Genomic DNA, 23263 nt, shown 5'->3' on the forward strand with positions numbered 1-23263 from the left:
TAATCGATCAGAGGATTTTCCTGGGCGGCTTCATATTTGTATTGTATTTACTTCACTATTTATGTGACATTTTTTATGTGAATATTATGTCCATTAGATTTCTCCTTCGGTTCGCATACCCACCGAACAATAGTGCATCCAGCACATTTTTACTACGAATACTCTTACAGGACTCTGTCCCTGGGCTCTGGTCGGTTTATTTGCATCCCTACCTCAGCCCTGCGGGTCCGCCTCCTGATTTGAGACAAGCACGTCACACTCTGACATAAACAAAAGGTTTTTCAAAGCACTCTCTGGAAGGGGTTTATGGATTGCCAGGGGAAGGTGGGAATATCCTATGCCACCCTAAGATATGAAACATGGAATCAGGGACTTGACAGCAATGCCGACGTATACAATTTTGATATTTGCATTCGTAACAGGGTGACGAGCGCATTGGGGTTCAGATATGGGAGGTCTGATAGGTACTGGGGAACAGATATTAATTTGTCATTTAAATTTAGGACTAAAATGGTTATTGTCACATACGGCAGGCACCCTGCTAGCATGCGACCTGCATACAGGACAAGGGTTAATACTGATGCTCGCAAGCGCACCCACTCTTCTCCTCCACAAAAGTCAGTAGAATGGACAATATGTCCTCATCAGGATCCAGGATCAATACACAACTCGCAAGCTACCCCACCCTTCACCTCTGCAAAGGTCCCTCATATGAGTCGTATCTTTTCTCAATCCGTCCCAATATACCACTGCCACGAACAGCACACAAGTGAGCACGTGACTTAGATATGCAACCAGGGTCAATATACACGGCTACTCTAGCCAACCCACCTTTCTCCTCCGCAAGGAACCAGTGAGTTAATATCAACCCCATCTCAATTGCAAATCATATGTATCCACTGCCACCATCTGAGGGTATGCAAATATGTTATAAGATATCAGATTAATATTTGCCAGGGCCCCAGGTCAATGTTTATTATAGAATTAAACTATGCACTTTAACACACCAAAATCAGTTGTAGCAACATGTGTCTGAATGCGTAAATTACTCTCTCCAGAGTGTGCACCAGTTCATTTAGAGCCCAAAGCATTAATTATTAAATGTTTTAATACAGTATATATCAAAATAAAGTGCTTATGTTACAGAAAAGGTATTACAAAAAAAACATACAGTTACAATACAAGGCAGAACAGCTTCTTAAAATAACAGGGTAAAACTGACAGAACATCCTATACTTTGCCAAATGCTATGGATTTTCCCCAGAGAAGCGCTTGTTCAGAACATGAGGTCTCCCATGCTCTGTCCAAAGCATGCTTCTGGTGAGATCTGATTTTCAACATCTTTGCGCAGACTTAGGCTACGCTTATAGTGCCGGTGACGTCAGGCTACGGTCACTGGAAAAATCAAATTGAGATGACTTCCAGCGATCGCGACCAAGCGGTCCCTCCGTCGCGTTGCGCTTACTATAAGCGTATGCAATGGCGCAATGCATTTGTTTTGACGCGATGTCACAGGCTCTATAAGCGCAGCCTTAAATACATTCTTTCCCCATGGCACCGGCATAAGCCCACCTCTTCTAGAGGATGCTTTGAAGCTGCTCTACCCAGACCATGTCTATAGAACTTGATTAAAACAGTTGACACCTTGAGTGGGCTATCCAGGATGGACCCCCGCCCCAAGTAAGTCCCTTTTGAAGTTCAGAGCAGACCAAAGAAACAGTCCTGACCCATATCAAACCCAGCATTTTGTATTTTGTTAAAACAAGTGTAGCTTATTAACCTCTCAAGCACCAAGTGGATTAAAGTACCTAATATCTCATGATATTATCATGACAGTCGTGTTCGGTCTCTTTGAGTCCGCCATGAACGCCTGAATATATTGATGTGACTCACATGTGTGTAAGTATAAGTTAAAGAAAGTTATAAATACATTTAGATATTGCAGAGTTTAGTTAAACGTCATTTTGTAGGAGGGTTTTTACTCTGTTGTAAACCGATTTATGACGGGGATGGGCTTATGTTGTTGCAATGGGGAAATTATCCTTAAAGTCTGGGCAAAGATTATGAAAAATCAGATCTCAATAGAAGTGTATTTGGTACCAAATACGTGAGATCTCATCTTCTGTACCAGTGACCTCTCTGGGGGAAATATATGACATATGGTGATGCATAGGTTTTCTTTTATGTTATCTCCTTTTTATTTTGAGAAACTGTTTTGCATTTTATTGTAACTGTATGTTCTTGTAATACCCTTTTCTGTAATCTAAGCACTGTATATATATATATATATATATATATATATATATATACATATACATATATATATATACATACATACATATATATATATATATATATATATATATATATATATATATATGATATATAAATATATATATGCTATTTTTATTATTATTATTATTATTCAGAGCCCAAAGCATTACTTATTAAATGTTTTTTTTATATATATATATATATATATATATATATATATATATATATACATTTAATAAGTAATGCTTTGGGCTCTGAATAATAATAATAATAATAGCATGTCCTTGTATAGTGCGCTAGTTTAACGTAGGGCTTTACAGAGACATTTTGCAGACACAGTCCCTTCCCCGTAGAGCTTACAATCTATGTTTTTGGTGCCTGAGGCACAGGGAGATAAAGTGACTTGCCCAAGGTCACAAGGAGCCACCAACAGAAATTGAACCAGGATCCCCTGATTCAAAGTTAGGTCCAGACTCAGTGTCTTTACTCAATGAACCGTTCTTTCAGCCCCAATGAATGAACTGTTGCATGCTCTGCAGAGAGTTTTCGGTCACATTATGCTACAACTGATTTTTGTGTGGTAAAGTGCATAGTCTTTTCTATCATAACCCGGGACATGGGACCCTCGCAAATATTAATTTGGCATCTTTTGTTTGCATAACTATTTCAGGTGGTGGGAGTGTATAGGTATGATTGCAATGGAGTAAGGGGCTAATATTAACTCCTTGGAGGTACCTTTACAGAGGAGAAAGGGGAGTTGGCGAGAGTAGCCGTGTGTATTAAACCTGGTTGCATATCTATGTCATGTGCCCACTTGTGTACTGTTCGTGACTGTGATATATTGGGACGGATTGAGGAGAGATACTGTATAACTCATTTGAGAGACCTTTGCAAAGGTGAAGAGTGGGGCAGCTTGCGAGCTGTGTATTAATCCTGGATCCTGTAGAGGAGATATTGTCCATTTGAGGTACCTCTGCAGAAGTGAAAAGTGGGAGCGTTTGCAAGCGAGTATTAATCCTTGTCCCGTATGCAGGTTGCATGCTCGCAGGGGTATCATACGCGACAGTTTCCAATAGTCAATGCAGGAATGTAGACAGACGTCCATTTTCCCCATGAACAAGAGAAAACAGGTTCTCCTGGAGGTAGTCATTTAGTACCTTCAATTCTGGTTCTGAGAGGTAATAGATTCTCCTGAAGGGAATGGCAGCACCCGATAATAGTTCAATGGGGCAGTCGTAGGACCGATGTGGGGGAATCACATCCATGTTTTTCTTCTCACACACATCCAAGGAGCATTCTGATTGTATAATACAATGGAGCATTCTGATTGTATAATAGAATGGAGCGTTCTGATTGGATAGTAGAATGGAGCATTCTGATTGGCTGATAGAAAGAATCTGATATAAAGGAGCATACTGATATATAATACTGTATACATATACTGATTATATAATAGAAATCTGATTAGCTGATAGAATGCTGCATTCTGATTGCATAGTAGAAGCTGAGATTCGTATTGGATAATAAATGAAGTATTCTGATTGGCTGCCCTAATCTGGAATTCTGATTGGTTGACCTAATCTGGAATTCTGATTGGCTGATCAAATAGAGCATTCTGATTGGATAATAAAATAGAACACTCTGATTGGGCTGATCGAATTCTGCATTCTGATTGGCTGATAGAATGGAGTATTCTGATTGGATAAATATGTAGCATTCTGATTGGCTGATGGAATCTGGAATTCTGATCGAATCTGGAAATTTAAAATCATCTTTCCTTTCCTTTTTCTTGTTTAGTGGCAGCAGTTTTCAACTCCAGATAAGTTTTTGATATAAAAGATTTTTTGGATCTTCACTTAAATATGGGTTATATTATGCAATTTCTAAGAAATGCCTTAAAACTTAGCCTACATGACTGCATTCTTATATGATCATACATCTTGCATGATCCCTTAACTAGCCTCTAAGAAAGCTGTTCATGTTGTTTGCCCAGTGGCATTTTTGCTTATTTTGGACTTAGGAATTTGGGCCTAGCTTTCATACATGTTTTTTCTTCTATCTTTGCAGGATATTCCAAGCCTTTTCTTGACAGATAAATGTTTTATGTCAGGTTAAACTAAGAGAGTCTACATACAGTAAAGTTACAAAGCTGATTGTCAAATCTTAATGAGTTTCCTAAAGTGTAAAGTTACACGGAGCAGTGATTTGAAGCAGGATAGCAGGGCTGGCAATAAGGATGTTTCAATGGTTATGAAATACAAAGTCATCCTTAGAACAAGGTAAAATTGTCAATAATCTTTTAATATTAAGTGACAATTATATCGTTTTATATTAGCAATGTACATGGTGCATGTGTTTGGTTGAATAAAATGTACCTTTTCTAAGAGCTAGAACAACAGAACCATAAATTATCATAAGACCCACACAGAAACGTGATATATAATGAGTTTCAACCTCATTTCCACCTTCTCTTTATAACAACATGACAGTAACATTGAGTAAGAAAAAGAAAGTACACTTGACTTTCAGCTTTGATTTCTTGCTATAACACTGCTCATTGCCTGTGCTCTGCCCAAGACTATCCTCCAGGCCCGTATTTTCCAATAGGCCCACTAGGTCCAGGCCGAGGGTGGCAAAATCAGGGGGGGCGGCATCCCGGCGCCCCGTCACTTCCACTTGCTGCCTCTGGAAGATTTTGGAAGGCCGGTGCGCCGTTGTCACGCTCCTCCTCCAGCTGTGTAGCGTAATCTGACACTGCGACGCTAGAGGAGTGGCAGCAAAACGGTAAGTACCTAAGAGCGCACAATTTATAAAACAGGCCCTGCTCTCCTCCCCATTCCTACAGCTCTTTTCTTCTAAAACCATTTTTTCCTCATTACCCCAACCTGTGGAACCCCCTTTACCTCAGTATGCACCAAGCACCTTCACTCCCACCTTCAAGTCAAATGTAAAAAGAAATAGAGGCGAGTTAGCTCATTTTCCAGGAGTTCTGCTGTTTTCTGGCTGTTATGGGCAGTGATGCAAATCTATAACAATGCTTTTGTTTGGTGGAATAACAACATACTTTCGTTGCAAACTTAGCTCTTACAAAATACAAATTGTTTCAACCTTGGTTGAATTGAACAGACAACAACACTGCTTTTAAATTTGGGAAATTTAATTAAAAGAACTGCATCGAACAATGATCAAATATAGAATTTTCCAAAGAAAGAACAATCGTACAGTTAAACAAAATGGCAACATGTGATATACAGAGAAGGATTACATCTATACAAGGCACTTAAATTACATTTAAACAGTACACATTTTTAATATAGCATAAAACCTCAACATTGCAGCACAGGTTTAAATGAATCATAAAGATAAATAATAAATGTGTTTGATCTTGGCAAATGGGCTAAGTTGTCTTAACATTTAACTTTAATGTCATAAAAATAAAAGTATAACTGTGTGCTGACAGTACTTTAGGATTCCTTGCATCGTACATAACTAAAATGAAACTTTATAGTAACTTCAAACTGTTACACTGCAAACAAAGTACCCGGTGCAAAAGACAGGGAGTATTTGGTGGTAAGAATGAGTTTTTAACAGGTATGCTCTGCTGAAGTCCTTTCATTAACACAAATAGACAACAATACAAAACCATCTAAATACTATACATTACAAATAGCTGAACTTTTCGCTGCTTGAGATGCCTATAACACAGTGCAGTAAACCAAACACACAGGGAAGTTCTTTATAGCTGCTTTGCTGTCAGAGGGTAGCAGAGGGGTTATAATAAATGGGAGCTAATTGGTCAAGAAACTGACATAACAAGTGGTTAATATATGTAACATGACAAATATACATTTTCCATCTGAACCCTTGGTGATAGAGATTCTAGATTTTCAAGGATAACACTTTCAACATTTGTTTTGACGAAGATCAGACTTAATTGTTTTAAGGACAAGAAGACAAATGATATGTTTGTTGTATCACAAATAACATGTATTGCTATCAGCAGTGGTCGACAAATCACCAAAAAATCTACTCGCCGAACAAAAAAATCTACTCGCCACCTAGTACACACGTATGCTGCTTGGGCCAATAGGAGCTTGCCACGATGTTAAATCCACTCGCCCGGGGCGTGCAAATGTATAGGTTTGTCGAACACTGGCTATCAGTCCTTGTATCACTTCTTTTCACATCAATAAACAAGTTACCTATTCTATAAAATAAAGGGGTATACTATTTAATGGGCTTTGAAGCAGTCATCCCTATGCCGGGGGAGGGTTGTTGGCTTCCCAGCATATTTTGAAGGGCCCTGAGTAAGTAAAGTTTTATTTTGACACAACTTACCGCATATAAAACATTACAGAAAGATTAACACAGAAAAGTGTAATGTTTGAAATGCACCAGTAGAGGGACCCCTTGAAACATTGTGCATTTCCAATGGATAACTTCCCTTTTCTTTGGTTACTAAGTGGAACTGCTTCTAATAATATTCTAATAATACTGCTTCTAATAATATTTTGGTACTTTGTGGTCACAAATAGCATTTACAAAATACAATTCTAGACACAATAAATCCTGTATGAAGAGGTAACAGTCCAATATTTTTTGATGCCTGATCTAAAGACCTAAAAATTAATTAGGATGCGTATACGGAGATAAAGTGACGTCCAAGATCATAGGAACATTGCACTGGGCCCTGTGCTAAAGGCGTATATTTGTATAACAGTTCATTACCACTAGTCTGCTTATTCTAGCCATCCCATATCCTGATCTAATTGCTTCTACTACCGTTTGCAAACGTGCTGGTTAGACTCTTTAAACATTCGTGCTGGCAATAAAAACTTCATCAATGGGATTAGCCGAAAGTTTCCCACTTTCTGTCCAGCATAGCTCACGTGGCACAGTAAATAGAATGCACCATTAAATAAGTGCTCTTCTTAGTGCTGCTGCAGGCTTTCCTGCAAAGTACTGTACATGAGACAGCATGCTTGCTGCCTCTGTACATCAAAAGTTAATGTAAGCAATAAATACAATATGGAGTTAATGGGACTGTTACATTGCATTAGCAGCAATAATGGGAAATTCTCCCGGTCATTCCTTAGTAATAACTTTAAAAGGTAAATGCACAAAGATGGTATGGATTTACAGTATGTTACTTAAGGCTGAGGGTTTCCCAGATGAACCTTTCAACATTCTAAGCGTCTCGCTTACTAGCGGGATAGTTCTCACTAAGGGCATTGAAGTAAATGTAGGGAGATTTGAATCAATCATCTGCAAAGTCAATTATAATATAATATATGGATACAAGTGTGATACAAAGAAATAAATATATGGATTATCATTAATCAGTTTGGACGTAATGTATTGAACTTTGTACATGTAAATTACATTTGATGCCACCTTTATTGAAAATATATCTGAGCAATTACTTAATGAGCAATTGCATAGTGTCTGTCTAACGCTCAACTTTGAGGGCCAATTTTTTATTTGTGCAATTTGGGCTCAGAGAAGAAACAAACGTAATAGCAGAAAGCAAGAAGCTAATATTGGACGTGAAGGACACCATCATATCTAGATTAGAACGCATTAGGGGTGCCCCTTTTCTTATTCAGTTTTGTCCTAGGCTCAGGTACGTCATAGGCACTTGTTGGTTTTCAGGGGGGTGATGGGGCTTACTGCTCAGCCCAATCGAAATGTAAGTGGAGCCCAGTCCACTTCCTTTCCAGGCATCCGAGGTCTGACATGGTCATGTGATTAGAGCAGTCACATGACTCAGAAGCACTGAAGGCCCAGTGGCACACTGTAAAGGTTAACTAAATGCATAACTGTGGCCTTTCAAGAGCTTAAATAAGTGAGCCATTTTTTTTATGTAGTCCTAAAATGCAATTTTAATGGAATTGAGAAGAAGGCTAGATGTCTGCCCGTGATAGCTGCAGAAGGAAATGTAGTAATATTTCTGAAAGAGAAGAAAAAAATGTACTGTTGTGTTATCAAAAGCCTTTTGATGGGTTTTAATGGGGAATAATGACTGATAACAGGAAGTTTCTGACCTTGCATGTGATGTGTACAATGTATGTACAATGTATGAGTCATTATTGATTAATTATAAACCCAAGAAGAACATTAAAAAACAAAAGCTACATGTGATACATGAAACCTGAGACGTGAAGACTACACATCAGTGAATGCAGGTCCAGTAATAAAAATATGGCTTTTGCAGCATGGTCAGACAGAGAAATGTCACCACGAGGGATCAGTTAATAAAAGTGTGCCGTCATTTCACAATGTAGATCTTACTTGTGTACATACTGTATATACATACACACACACACACACACACAGTCGGGCAATATACCAATATAGTAGCAATAGCACTAGAATACAAAATGACAATTAGACAAGATTTAAATTGTTTGTTCTTATTGTGGTACTGCAATCAGTAAGTTATAGGAGTATTAAACACAGATTGGTGACAGTTTAAGCAGCGGCAGCTTGAAAGGAGGCAGAACTGCTAATGTAAACGAGATTGTGACACTCCTTCCTCACCCTCGCAAGGGTAGCGGCACCACTCCTTCCATGCAATATGGCTTTACCCTGTGTTTGTCTCTTAATCTCTTCCCTACCCCGATCTTTGATGTTCAGGGATAAGGGAGGCTTTAAAAAAAAATGTAATTTATAACATATTTAATTTGTAACAAAAAAATACCTTCCAATATTTTTTTTTAAAGTTGTATGAAAAATATCTTGGCAATCAATAAACCCTTTCGCTGCTTGAAGACCATTGGCGCCCGAGTGCAGCCGATCTACCAGGATCATTTGGCTTAGCGATTATGTGGTGGCTGCTGGCCCCCAGTGACCTGAACAGAAGTGGAGAGGGCTCAACTTACATACCGATGGAGCGGTGAACATAGTCTTCTAGAAAACCAAAAATAGCATGGCATCGCCTGTCTAAAATTAGTTAATGATGTATTTGTTTCCTATTAAAGAAATATGGAACACAATAAATATCATGATACATTTCTAAATATTGTTATTGTAGGATTTTTTTTGTTATTGCCCAACCTTACACAGTATGTGTATATATATATATATATATATATATATATATGTGTATATATATATATATATGTGTATATATATATATATATATATATATATATATGTACCTTTGCAGTGAGAGACTGAGTGATAGATTGAATTCCATCACAGAGCTGGAGTCTACAGTAGAGCTGAGATCCCGCGGAACTGTGCCACGACCACGTGATGCGAAAGTGAACGCCGGTGCTGGAATCACTGTAGTATTGAGTGTGAGAGACTCCGCTACAATACTCTCAACTGCGCATTTGCCACTTACAAAGTGTGGGTGCACTATCTGTGAGGTATTTTATAATCATTGTTATTAAAACGATTTTACACTATATGGTCTTTTTCCTGCCTTATCCCCTAAACGGGATCCATCTTTGAGATGGAAGCTGTTTATCCAGGTTAAACAAAAACGACGGGGGATCCTGTTGCTGCAGTTGCCAGAGAGTGTGGGAGATCTTCTGCTGAATGGGTCAAGAACTTCAAGCTGTGCTCCTGGTCCCAATAGTGGATTAAAGGCATATATTTGTCAACATAACTGTAAGTGCACATCTCACCATCATCTAGACATAATCATTTGGACATACTACCCTATGATTGTTTTTCTCTTCTTTTTCTTTCTCCCGCTATTTTGCGCCTAGGTCATTCTTCTGATATATATATATATATATATATATATATATATACACACACATACACACACACACACACACACACACACACACACATACACATAGATGGAGCGAGACTTATGGTGTCGGGAGGAAAAAGAGAAAGTAAGCGGGGGATAGAGTGCCGCGGTCACGCTACGGGGTTGGGGGGAAGGGTGTAGTTCATGCTACCGTGCATTCACTCACGTATATTCATGGTATCTCAGGTTTCATGTATCACCTGAAGTATTTTTGTTTTTTAATGTTATTCTTGGGTTTATAATGCGATAACGAGCGATAGTGCCCCATATATGCCAAAGTGGCCGTTCGGACAATATAATATAAGGCCCTACTGTATGTGCCTGTGCTAGAGAAGTAAAAATAAACATATTTCCATCATGAGATCATGCCAGGGTTTATTAATGTACTAATGACTTGTCATTTATTGTAAACATTCACATTAGCTTTGCATCAAAAACCTATTGGTATTTCTGTGTAAAAAAAAGCATACTACAGTGAACACTTGGTTGTCAACTGTATCTCTCAAGAACGATGCGGTGTCACAGCGACGATAGCCATCAGAGTAAAATTCCAGCACTCAACCCAACGCATAACATCAAATGAATCCAAAATGTTATGAATCATTGAAAACATAAAACATGTTTAATAAACTCTTAAAATATTAAGCACAACTCAATTACAATATAAAACAGATGCATTTTCCTTTTCTGCTATTTATCCCACCAAGTTGCCCAGAAAAGAAACACGTCCAAAGAATGTATAATTCTGTAACAAGCACACAACAGCACCATTTAGATGTATTTTTCAGGAACAATAGCAATGTTCATCTAAACAAGCATAGTCATGTACATTCATAGAAAATAAATTATTCTGCTCTTTTGAGTACAAAAATATGCTATCTCATTTACTTCTTTGCTCCCTCAGTTAATGGCTTCATTTTCTAAGTCACCTTTTGGTATCAAGAAACACAAACCATACATATAAGTAAACATGGACAATATTACTGGATTGTTTCATTTCTTGCATGTGCCCCTGTAGTATAAGGGGCCATAATAAGTATGGTACATAAACACTGTGATGAACAATGAGACCTTTTTACCTTCAGGAACCAGAGCAGCCTGTCTTATACAGTAAATGACTTCCAGATGCCAAACTGGTGCAGTAATTGGGCCAAAAACAGCACCATATTTACTTTTTAAGAAAGCACTAAAACTATTAGAGTGTTTTCTCTTTTGAGATATATATATATATATATATATATATATATTATTTTTTGCACTAGTTTTGCAGCCAGGAAGTATTTATTTAGTCTTTCTTTTCACTGTTTGGGGTGCTTTACAATTAACTAATCATCAGCCAATACTGGCAACATAGTGCAATAATCTTGGGAGTGCTGTATACACTCGGGTTGCCAATGGACTTTTTGACACCACTAGGCTTCTGAAAATAAATAAATAGGTTAGGCCAACCTAAGGATATAGATTTTCCCATGTGCTAATGGCTACTACAGTTTGTAGGTAAAGCTCATAGGCCGCCCTACTGTATCAAATAGTGATGCCATGTTCCCCTTGTTAAGGAAGATGTGCCATTCAAATGAATAGGGTTGAAGTCTTTTTGAGTATGGAGAAGACTGCTTCACATCATATTGAACGGGGGCCAAATATATACAAAACATAGGATATTTGTCCTATCAGCATTATTTGTGGCATCAGCCTCCCTGTACAAACGACGCAAAAGATCCCACAGCACAAGGTTGTGTGCACTCCCATCCTATCAAAAATACCATCAACGCTTTCATTTTTCTGAATAGAACAATAAACGCAAGTAAATGATTTTGTGTATGAATAGGATTGTGCACGTGTTTCTGTGTTTGAAAGTCTTTTCCTACTCACTTTACACATATAAACTTTGCAATTGTTAATGGTAGTAGAACATTCAGAAGGCCGTGGCACTATACCACTGCACTATACCACTGCACTATACCACTGCAAGAGAGAATAAACCAAAGGATAAAACTCGGCCCAATTTCATAAGAGTTAAACTACAGCAAAAACAGGAAGAGCCTAACGGGTACCTTGGGCATTAACATAAACATTGAAGCTGTAGGTTAGTAGAAAAGTTGTATTAACCTGGTGCTTCCACCTCTGTCTTTTTGTGTAACAGGAACGGGGATCATTGTTATCTCCCTAATGTTACCACACCCTCAAATTCAATTTCCCATATTAACCCCCTGACTTCTTGTTGCATACTTTAGCCATAGCAGAATGTAACAGCACAGAAACAATTCCCCAGGTAAAGTAAACTGAGCAACACTGGATTTACTACCCCCACTTGTTGGGCTATTTATTGAAGGATAATGAAATTATATCTTTTTCCTCACAAACTTATTTTCTTTTTCTATAGTACCGTGAAGAGGATAATGCAGTTTTAATCTTGAAATGCCTCCAAACACTAATTATTGAAAGCTGACATTACTTTTTGTGCCTCGATAATGAATGGATCTATTTTCTTATTTTTTACATCTCCTGATATGCATATGGGCAGGCCACAACTATAGAAGGATTTTGAGGGGCCAGTTTTGCCATATGTTAGTTTGTGATTGAAATAAGGATTGCTGTAACGTTGAAGTAATAATCAGCTCCCAATTGTACAGTGGGAAGAAAATGTTCTCTGGTCTATAAACATTTTTGGATAAAAGATGACTGCACAGATGCAACTATAAGCAGATTTTGGGTTCAGCTTTACAGGTTTTGATTACTAAATAAAGTGGGTTATTCACTACAGAAAAGTAGTTGTCACAAGACTGGTCAATAATCTGAATGCAGTAACAGTGCTTTAGTTAAATAATATACAAAGCCGACTGCACAGCGGTATGCTACCTATCCAATACTGACACACAAATCTAGGGCTGTTTAGCAGTGCAGTTGTGGATTCATATCACCTCCAATGGTGATGCACAAAATATCACATCAGAGTTCTTCCTTGCAGGGAGCTGCTGAACACATCCCATTAGGATAGAACAAATCAGTGTGCAGACCAACATTTAAAAATGCGCTTTAGGACAGACAGGAAACTTTTAACAGCGATACTTTTGTATCCTTTTGACAACTACCTTTGTAATCAAAGACATACAATTTGGTCCACTTCATTATTTACAGTTGAGTCTTCTTAAACAAACAAAAATATTCCTTTGGTTAGAGCATTTAGAGTTTATCCTGGATATTTGATTGTTTTCTTCATGATTTACTTCAGGTGGATTTTTCATTGTCCTCCCCGGTCTTCTGAACCCGTGAATATGTTTTACAGGAGGATTTGAAGCAGCTGGGAGGCCAGGAGATGGGCCAGGAGAAGCAGCATGGAATACATGCCTGCACGTTCTTCTCAAAGAAGAAAAACACTGGAAACCACCAGACTCTGGAAAGGAAATTAGTCGGGGATGATGTCTTCAACCCCTAGAGAACAGATAAAGCAAGCGTTATTTCCCATGGTGTTTTTTGTTTTTAATAAATGCAGCAGTTCCTTAAATTTTATGGCAATGCAATGATCCAAGATGACGAACGATCCATTCTCTCGTGATCGATCAGCGAATATTCTGCTTCCCAGGGCGTGCAATATGTATGTATGAAACAGCACTACACTGTTTTAGAATAGAGTACTGTACAAGCAAAAACTATATGTAGATTGGGTGCATGGGAATAATGGACTTTCCCTTAAAGTTTAATTTAAGAGAAACAATGCATTCCCAGCACTCACTTGTCATAAATAAATGCAGTCACTAGTGAGTTAAATAAGGTCATTATATTTAATAAATCTCAAAGGACCACAGTAATGGTCATATCACCAAAAAGTAAAAAAAAAAAAAATGATAGAAACTCTCAGTAAATTATATCTGTCAGCTAATGGAACAAACTCACCGAGGCAGAAAGTAACAGGCAGATGCAGACAAAATAGTCAGGAAATAGTCATAAAGAACATGGTACAGTACTTATTATGAGAAACAGAAACCAGAAAATAGTGGTAGCTAAAAGGCAAAATACGTTCTTTTAATAAACAAAGTAGAGCTTACAGTCTGGGCATGCAGACCCAGGAGGAAGCTGTACACTCCACAAACCGAGAGTACCTTCCCTGTAGCTTATGACTACAATACTATGCAATTGTTTTAAAAATAGTTACTCTTTGAAAGAATATCTGTATTTTGATTGCTTGATATATTCCTGTATAAGGGAAGTACCACAAGCCCTCCTGGTTTGTGGGAACGGGCCAGAAGAAGGGCCACATTGGGACTCAAAAACATTTGCTCCCCTGACTATCTATCTATCTATGTATCTATCTATCTATCTTATACTATATTAGTGAAAGCACTGTATGCCTGCCTGCCTGCCTGGATGTCCGGTGTCCCTAGGGGAAATCTCATTGGTCCCTTGGCCCGCCCCCGCACACCTCTCATTGGCCTGAGGCGGAGTGACGGGCCAAAGGACACACAGGGACACACACACACACGGATACGGACGGACACACACACACACACAAATATACACACACAATCCCCTCCCGGTGCCCCTCACTCTCCCCCGTCAGCTGGACCGCACCTCAACTTCCACACCCCCCCCACCCTCCCTGTGCCCGAACTTACCCGGAGTCCCGTGTACACACACACACACACACACATTCCCACCCCCCCAAGCTCACACACACCTCACCCCCCCCCCAAGCTCATCCCCCCCCAAGCTCACACCCCGGCGCCGCTACAGTCAGCGGGGGAGCGGAGCGAGCGCCCGGGACACACGCGGGGGAGCGGTCACAACACGCGGCCTCCCGCCTCACATCCACGTGGGAGCGGCCGGATGAGTGAGGCAGCGGCCGGATCAGTGAGGCAGCGGCAGGACGGGTGAGCTCCCCCCCCCTCCACATGCTACGTGCTGCTCTTGCCCCTCCGCTCCCGGCTCCCCCCTGTCACCGCATGACAGGCCGCGGGACGTGAGGGGGGATGCCCCTCCGGTCCCGGCTCCCCCCTAGGCCGCGGGACGTGAGATGGGAGGGGGGATGCCCCTCCGGTCCCGGCTCCCCCCTAGGACGCGGGACGTGAGATGGGAGGGGGGATGCCCCTCCGGTCCCGGCTCCCCCCTGTCACCGCGTGACAGGCCGTGGGACGTGAGATGGGATGCCCCTCCGGTCCCCGCTTCACCTTCTCCCCACCGTTGTCCCCGCTGCCTGCGCAGGAGGAGGGGGGGGAGCGGGTGTTGGTGCTGGTGTGTGTAATTGTGTGAGACTGTGTGTGAGTGTCTGTGACTGTGTGTAAGTGTCTGTGACTGTGTGAAACTGTGTGTAAGTGTCTGTGACTGTGTGTGACTGTGTGTAACTGTGTGTGACAGTGTGTGTAAGTGTTTCACAGTGTGAGAGTGTGTGAGTGTGTGTAAGTCTGTGTAAGTGTCTATGACTGTGTGAAACTGTTTGAAACTGTGAAAGTGTGTGTAAGTGTGTGTGACTGTGTGTGAGTGTGTGTAACTGTCTGTGATTGTCTGTAACTGTGTGTGTGTGTGTGTGTGTGTGTGTGTGTGTGTGTGTGTGTGTGTGTGTGTGTGGTGTGTGAGCAATGAGCAGTGTGTCAGTGTGTGCAGTGTGAGCAATGACCACTGTGTGTGCAGTGTGAGCAGTGTGTGTGCAGTGTGTGCAGTGTGAGCAATGAGCAGTGTGTGTGCACTGTGTGCAGTGTGAGCAATGAGCAGTGTGTCAGTGTGTGCAGTGTGACCAATGAGCAGTGTGTGTGCAGTATGCAGTGTGTGTCAGTCTGAGCAGTGTGTGTGTAGTGTGCAGTGTGACCATTGAGCAGTGTGTGTGTCAGTGTGTGCAGTGTGCAGTGTGTCAGTGTGAGCAATGAGCTGTGTATGTGTGTGTGTGCAGTGTGAGCAGTGAGCAGTGTGTGTGCAGTGTGCAGTGTGTGTCAGTGTGACCAGTGTGTGTGCAGTGTGCAGTGTGTGTCACTGTGAGCTGTGTGTGCGCAGTGTGCGTCAGTGCGACCAATGAGCAGTGTGTGTGCAGTGTGCAGTGTGAACAATGAGCAGTGTGTGTCAGTGTGAGCACGGTTCACATCCCGGGCAACGCCGGGTCTCTCAACTAGTCTATATATATAATCAAAAAATAAATAGATGATACCGTTCTGTGGCTAACTAAATGCTTTTATTTGTGCGAGCTTTCGAGATACACTGATCTCTTCTTCCGGCGATGTTACAATGAATGAAGCAAGCAAAAGCTATACTATAAACAGTGTCTCTTGGAATGTTATCTGTGCTGGTCCTTCCCCCGGTGTGGATGTGTTTTATGGCTAGAGGTGTCAAAAGCTCGGCTAACACGGTACTGATACCTAAACCTATACCTATACCTATACACAGTGTTCGACAAACCTATACATTTGCACGCCCCGGGCGAGTGGATTTAACATCGTGGCGAGCTCCTGTTGGCCCAAGCAGCACACGTGTGGTACTAGGTGGCGAGTAGATTTTTTGGTGATTTGTCGACCACTGCCTATACATACACTGAGTTAAGTTATGGTGAGTAAAAAAAGTGACAAAAACCCTCCACAGCAAAGCAAATATGCAAATGTAATTACAACTGTATGCTCATCTGCATGTCTTAGGCAGGTCTGCAACCCCGCCTTTCACCATTATCACCCAGCACACAGCACTTCCACTGCAGCAAGGGATTCTGGGAAATGACATGCAAATGAGCACACAGTGATGAGCACACAGTTGTATTTACATTTGCATATTTGCTCATACTCACCATAACTTAACTCAGTATGGTAAACCCCATCCTTTAGCTTCTCTGCATACCCAGTTAACCAACCCCACACTGATGAGACCCATTAAGGTCGAAACGGCTGTCTGTGGGTGGTTTTCTGGGTATGCACCTTAAACCTGGCTGTGCTCAAAGCTGTGATCAAGCAGGAACCATGTTAAAAATGGGTTTTGAATCAAAAAGTGGCACTGTGTGCTCATTTGTATGTCATTTCCCAGAATCCCTTGCTGCAGTGGCAGTGCTGTGTGCTGGGTGATAATGGTGAAAGGCTGGGTTGCAGACCTGCCTAAGGCTAAGGCCCCGCTCCCAGAGTCAGCGCACCTGCGCTGCTGACAGGCGGTGCGCTGAGATACACAGACCGCGATCTGCGGTCTGTAGGGAGCGGGAGCCGGAGCTGGAGGTGGGCGGGAGGTGGGAGGTTTGATCGGGAGGTGGGCGGGAGGTGGGAGGTTTGATCGGGAGGTGGGCGGGAGGTGGGAGGTTTGACAGGGAGGGGGGGCGTGGCTTGAGCGGAGGGACCCGCTACTCTCCCCCCCCCCTCCCTCCACGGACTCGGGCTGGAGCTGGAAGGTAAGTTTAAACACACACACGCAGGCACTCATTCATACACGCGCACACGCACACACGCGCACACACACACACAGGCAGGCACTCACGCACTCATACACACACACGCGCGCGCACACACAGGCAGGCACTCACGCACTCATACACACACACAGACAGAGGCAGGCACTCGGGCACACACACACACAGACAGGCACTCACGCACTCAGACATACACACACAGACAGGCACGCACTCAGACACACACACAGAGAAAGGCACTCACCTGCTTTCACTCCACACTCCTCCCCGCTCCCCGAAGCCTCTCCTCCTCCCGCAGCCTCCCCTCCCCATTGGCTTACAGCCACACAAGTCACGCGTCAAAGCTAGAAAACACCATTCTCTGGTGTCTCCAGCGGCTGACGCGCTACAGCGTGTAGTGCTCTGTGCAGCCAGTGGGGACCGGGACCGGCTCGCGAGGATTCCCCTGCTGGTGGGGAACTCGCGACCCGCCGCCCGCGCCAACGAGCGCAGCGGGACCGAGGCCTAAGACATGCAGATGAGCATACAGCTATATTTGCATATTTGCTTTCCTGTGGAGGGTTTTTGTCACTTTTTTTACTCACCATAACTTAACTCAGTATTATGTTTTTTATATATGTATATATACTTTTAGTTGTGCTACAAACTCTCACATTTCCACACCCACCCACACCATTTATATCCCTCTCACTCCACACACACCTTGTGTAGAGAGCACTGTTTATACTGTGGGCTCTCCATTCATTTTTATTCACACTGATACACATACACACTCTTTCTTCTCTTGCTTTCAGTTACCCTTTGACACCTCTAGCCATAAAACACATCCACACCGGGGGAAGGACAAGCACAGATAACATTCCAAGAGACACTGTTTTTAAGTTATCCTTGCTTCATTCATTGTAACATCGCCGGAAGAAGAGATCAGTGTATCTCGAAAGCTCGCACAAATAAAAGCATTTCGTTAGCCACAGAACGGTATCATCTATTTATTTTTTGATTATATATATATATATATATATATATATACACTGTACTTTGTTTGTTAAAAGAATGACTGCCTATTTTCTGCATCTGCCTGTTACTTTCTGCATCTGTGAACTCAGTAAATTCTATATATCAATGTTAACTTTTTGACTGTGTGATATGACCATTACTGTGGTCCTCTGCCATTGATTACACATAATGACCTTATTTAACCCACTAGTGAATGCTTTCATTTATGACAAGGGAGTGCTGGGAATGCATTGTTTCTCTATGTATGTACAGTATATCATTATTTATATAGTGCCTACAGCTGTACTCAGCGATTTACAAGAGAGACAATACAGTACAGGGAATTATAGTACAGCGAACAAGATCTGACAATCCCTGTCCCGGAGAGCTTCAAATGTAAGTGGTATGTTAGGAGACTTACAGAGCCAGGAGGTGAGGGAATACGTGCAGAAGATGTTAGTGTTTGGTCAAATGGTTGTTATGAGCGACTGTGGGTGTGGGACAGTAGCCACTAGTCTAGGCCAGTGGTCTCCAAACTTTTCAGTACGAGGGACACATCATATATTCTACACATTTTCGAGGGCCAAAGGAAAAAAAACATATTTTTTATAATTTATATATTTTATAAAAGAACGAACAAGTTTTATTTGGATCTTTTTGGTGTAATCAGCATGATATGATTCAGAACAAAAGAGAAATGTGACAATTACAAAGAAAGGATGCCGTGCTTACACTGGGAAATTATTTATAATGAGCAAAAATATATATATTTCAAGTTGCTGCGTGCCGGATAAAATCTTGTGGGGGCCTGATGTGGCCCCTGGGCCGTAGTTTGGAGACCCCGAATCTAGGCTATTGAAACGCTTCATTTAAGAGGTGGGTTTTAAGGTTTGTCTTAAAAAGGTGGGGAGAGAAGGTGCTTGGTGTATACTGAGTGTGAGGGAGTTTTCAACAGGTAAGGGGAAGTGAGGGGAAAAGGTTTGAGGCGAGAATGAGCAGCAGAGGTGAAAGGGGTGGAAAGGAGACAGTTATTACGGTTAGGCACAGGAGATGAGTCCCTGCATAACAAGAGGTCAAAACTGATATGAGCAGATGAGCGGAGAGCCTTGAAAGTAAGGTGGAGAACTTTGTAGGTAATCCAAAACTTGATGGGAAGCCAGGAGGGGAATTTAAAGATGAGATCAGCAGACTGTTTTGGGAGAAAGTGAAATTATTCTAGCAGCAGAATTTTGGATAGATTGCAAAGGAGAAAGTTGTCAGGCAGGGAGGCTTGTTAGCAGTATGTTACAATAATCCAGACGGGAGAGGATAAGGGCCTGCATTAGTTTTAACAGTAGCTTGACAAAGAAAAGGGCGGATCTTGGCGAAAGGGCGGAATATTACAGAGGAAGAAGAAACAAATTTTAGTTATGCCGTAAATGTGAATGGAGAAGGAAAGGGAGGAGTCAAATGTCACTCCAAGACAACGTGTTTTGGCGACAGGATAGACGGTAGCACCGTTTATTGTGATGGAAAAGGGGGCTATTAGGCCAGATTTAGGGGGAAATATGAGGAGCTCAGTTTTAGACATATTAAGTTTAAGGCGGCGGAGGACCATCCCAGAGGATATAGCCAGGAGACAATCAGAGACTTGGGACTGGATTGCAGGTGTGAGGGTAGATATATCTACGTGTCATCTGCATATAGATGATACCTATGGCCAAAAAAGTTGATGAGGTGACTAAGTGATAGAGAGAGAAAAGGAGAGGTCCCACAACAGAGCCCTTAGGTACTCCAATAGACAGATCAACATAAGAGGACGACATGTTAAGAACAGAGAACGAAAATGTGCAGTGGGAGAGGTATGACGAGAACCAGGATAGAGCTTTGTTGCAGATATCAAGGGAGTTTAGAATATGATGAAGAGGGTGATCGACAGCATCAAAGGCAGGAGAGCGATCAAGCAGGACTAGTAGGGAAAAATGACCATGGGATTTGGATTAATGTAGATCATTAGCTATTTTAGTGGGCATAGTCTCTGTAGAGTGACCTGTAGGAAACAGATTTTAAAGGGTCCAGGAGAGTATAGGAATTAAGAAAGTTGATCATACTGGAGAACACAAGATGTTCTAGCAGTTTGGAGGCAAAAGCCAGGAGGGATACAGGGTGGTAGTTAGTAAGGCATGTAGGATCTTGGGTCTTTTTGAGAATATGTGTTACTACCACATGCTTAAAGGAAGAGGGGGAAGTGCCAGAGGATAGGAAGGAATTGAAGATATGGGTGAGAGTGGGGACTAAGACAGGAGTTAGAGTTATGATAAGGTGAGGGGATAGGATCGAGAGGGCATATGGTAAATGGAGAAGAGAAACTTCCAACTCTGTAACAGGAGAACAGGAGTCAAGAGTGGAATTAGGAGGTTTAGGTAGAAACAGAGAGGAGGGGGGACAGAATGAATCTCATTGTTGATGGCATCCACCTTGCCTTCAAAGTGGTCAGCAAAGGCTTGAGGAGAAGTGAAGGAAGAATCGGAAGTGTGAGGAGTAGGTCAGAGGAGGGAGTCAAATACAGAAAAAATATGGCATGGATTGGATTTGTGTGTTGATAAATGAGTAAAAGTAGTGTTGTTTGGCCTTAGAGAGAGCAGAGTTAAAACAGGAGTGGAGAAAATTATAGTGCAGAAAATCAGCCCGAGTGTGAGATTTCCTCCACAGGCGTTCAGAGGAGCGAGTGCAAATGAGAACATAGTATGTTTGTGGATTTAGCTAAGGTTGTGGGTTAGAGGGACGGTGTGCTGGAGCAGAGAAGTTGTATATAGATCAAGAGAGGAGAGGATAGAGTTGTAAGAGTTGATAGCTCTATCTTCAGGTTTAGAGGAAGGACAGAGAGACAGGAGGTTAGCTTTCAGGGTAGTTACTAGAATATATAGGTCAATGCAGGTAGGATGGTGGTTAGTGGAATAAGTGGTGGTGAATGATAGGAGGTGATGGTCAGAAAGTGGAAAGAAGGCAATAGAAAAATCAGAAAGGGAACAGTTTTTAGTAAAGATCAGGTCTAAATGGTGACCATCCTTGTAGGTGATGGAATTGTCAATTGGTGGAGGCCAAAGAACACGGTTAAAGAGAGAAAGCTAGGCGCCCAGAAGACAGAGGGATCATTAATATGACAGTTGAAGTCTCCCAGTAAAAGGATAGGAGAGTCAGAGGAGAGAAAGAAGGAAAACCAGGATTCAAAGTCAGAGAAAAAGGAGGAGGTATGGGGCTATGGAGGTAGGCGGTCTGTAGATGACTGCCACATACAGAGAAAGAGAAGGTAGTAAAAGTAGACAGCGTGAACCTTGAAGAAAGAAACGGATGGAGACATATGACACAGCTGATATTGGCAGCGGGAGGAGACCTACCCCTTGGGGCATGGAGTGTGAGAGAAAGAGAGACCACCATTCGAGACAGCAGACTCCACAGCAGTCATGTTGTGAGAGCCTGGTTTCTGTTAGAGCAAAGATCTGATAAGAAAGAGAGCAGAAGAGCTTGTGTAGAACGAAAGCCTTGTTAGTGAGAGAGCCAACATTCCAGAGGACACAGGAAAAGGGAAGGTAGAAGGAAGGGAGGTAAGGAATAGGGGTTAAGTTAGAACGGTCAACACTCTTAGCAGGGAGGAGGTGGCAGCGAGGCATGGGCGAGAGTAGGTTGGTATATCTCTAGGTTCAGGATTAGGAGAGGGAGAGAGAGAAAAAGAGAGGGAAAAAAAGGATTTCTGGTGGTGCTTTTTATTGAGGGGTGTAGAAGTAGCTGGGAAAGAGGTGTGTAAATAGTGACAATTTTCAGAACTTCATAAAGATATGCAACGGTTCACAGGTGATTGAACAATATGTTAATTGAGCTTCTCAGTGCTGCAGTGGTCCTTAACCCCTATAACATAATACAATACAAATCACTTTAAAATCAAGGAAGTAATATTCAATTGTTGCGTCTTTAAAAAATAGAGAGAATGTAATTTACACATGATCTAAATCACTAAAACTAATACCTACATTACAAAGCAAATGAATGCCCTATTTGCCATTAACAGAATAATGGATTGTCTGTCTCTTTCACTTTAAATAATGGCTATCTTGAGAAACCACAAATATACACCCTCTGTATGCACCAGGCAAGTTGTAGGCGTTTCCACAGCAAAAGCTAATGTCGTCATTTTAATGTGCCATGGATAGTGCTCTGCATGTGCCCTTTTTCTTCTCACCTTTTCATTAGCCATAGCATGGTACCACCAAAACAGTCTTGTGGTTATAAAGTAGGCGATAATTACATCCACTGTATAGTGTTCATGTGCTACTAAGATGCAGATCACTCCAGCGGCACTAAGTATCCAGCAAACCAAGTGATACCACCAAAAGTGACGAGGAGAATCTGCAAAAGAGAAGACTTCATAATGTCAGAGACATCTAGTCCAGGGGAGCGCAATCTTTTTTCCCTGCGCCCCTCCCCCTGCCGGCTGTTCCCCTCTCTGCACGCCGCCCCCCCCTCTTACCTCTGCTCCGGCGTCTGGGCTTCATGACGTCACGTTGCCATGGCAATGTGAGGTCACATGACCTCGTGTCTCCAGAAGCCGCCTGAGCCAAGGTACAGTAAGTGCAGATTACAGAGGCCTTCGCTGCTTCCCCGGCACTTAATTTAAGTGCCTTCAGGAAGCGCGCGGGGCCTCTGTAAACCCCGTGCCCCCCGAAGACAATCTCGCACCCCCCAATTTGCGCACCACTGATCTAGTCTATGCAGTACGAGAGAAAGAAAGACTACCAGCAATAGAAAAGAGACCAAGTTACGTGAATACTCAAACAAATATACCCCTACTTGTATCCTTCTCATCTAACTGATTTTGGCAATCGAGG

The 23263-nt window shown here is 41.9% G+C and overlaps 1 protein-coding gene across 3 annotated transcripts in view; it reads right to left on the bottom strand.

Moving 5' to 3' along the window:
* Positions 1-5413: 5413 nt before the first annotated feature.
* Positions 5414-23263, bottom strand: part of SGMS2 (sphingomyelin synthase 2) — a 120426-nt gene continuing 102576 nt past the window's right edge. For 2 of the 3 annotated variants that reach the window (XM_075608425.1, XM_075608436.1), the window contains exons 5-6: positions 22618-22784; positions 5414-13474 (exon numbers count right to left, since the gene is read on the bottom strand). In XM_075608425.1, the coding sequence (XP_075464540.1) occupies positions 13271-13474; positions 22618-22784 (371 nt within the window). In that variant the 3' untranslated portion in view covers positions 5414-13270. Of the gene's footprint in view, positions 13475-22617; positions 22785-23263 lie in introns of those variants that run through there. The other variant, XR_012802646.1, reaches the window with a different exon arrangement.

The sequence above is a fragment of the Ascaphus truei genome, chromosome 1, assembly GCF_040206685.1.
Source record: "Ascaphus truei isolate aAscTru1 chromosome 1, aAscTru1.hap1, whole genome shotgun sequence".
In the NCBI taxonomy this organism is placed as follows: Eukaryota; Metazoa; Chordata; class Amphibia; order Anura; family Ascaphidae; genus Ascaphus; species Ascaphus truei.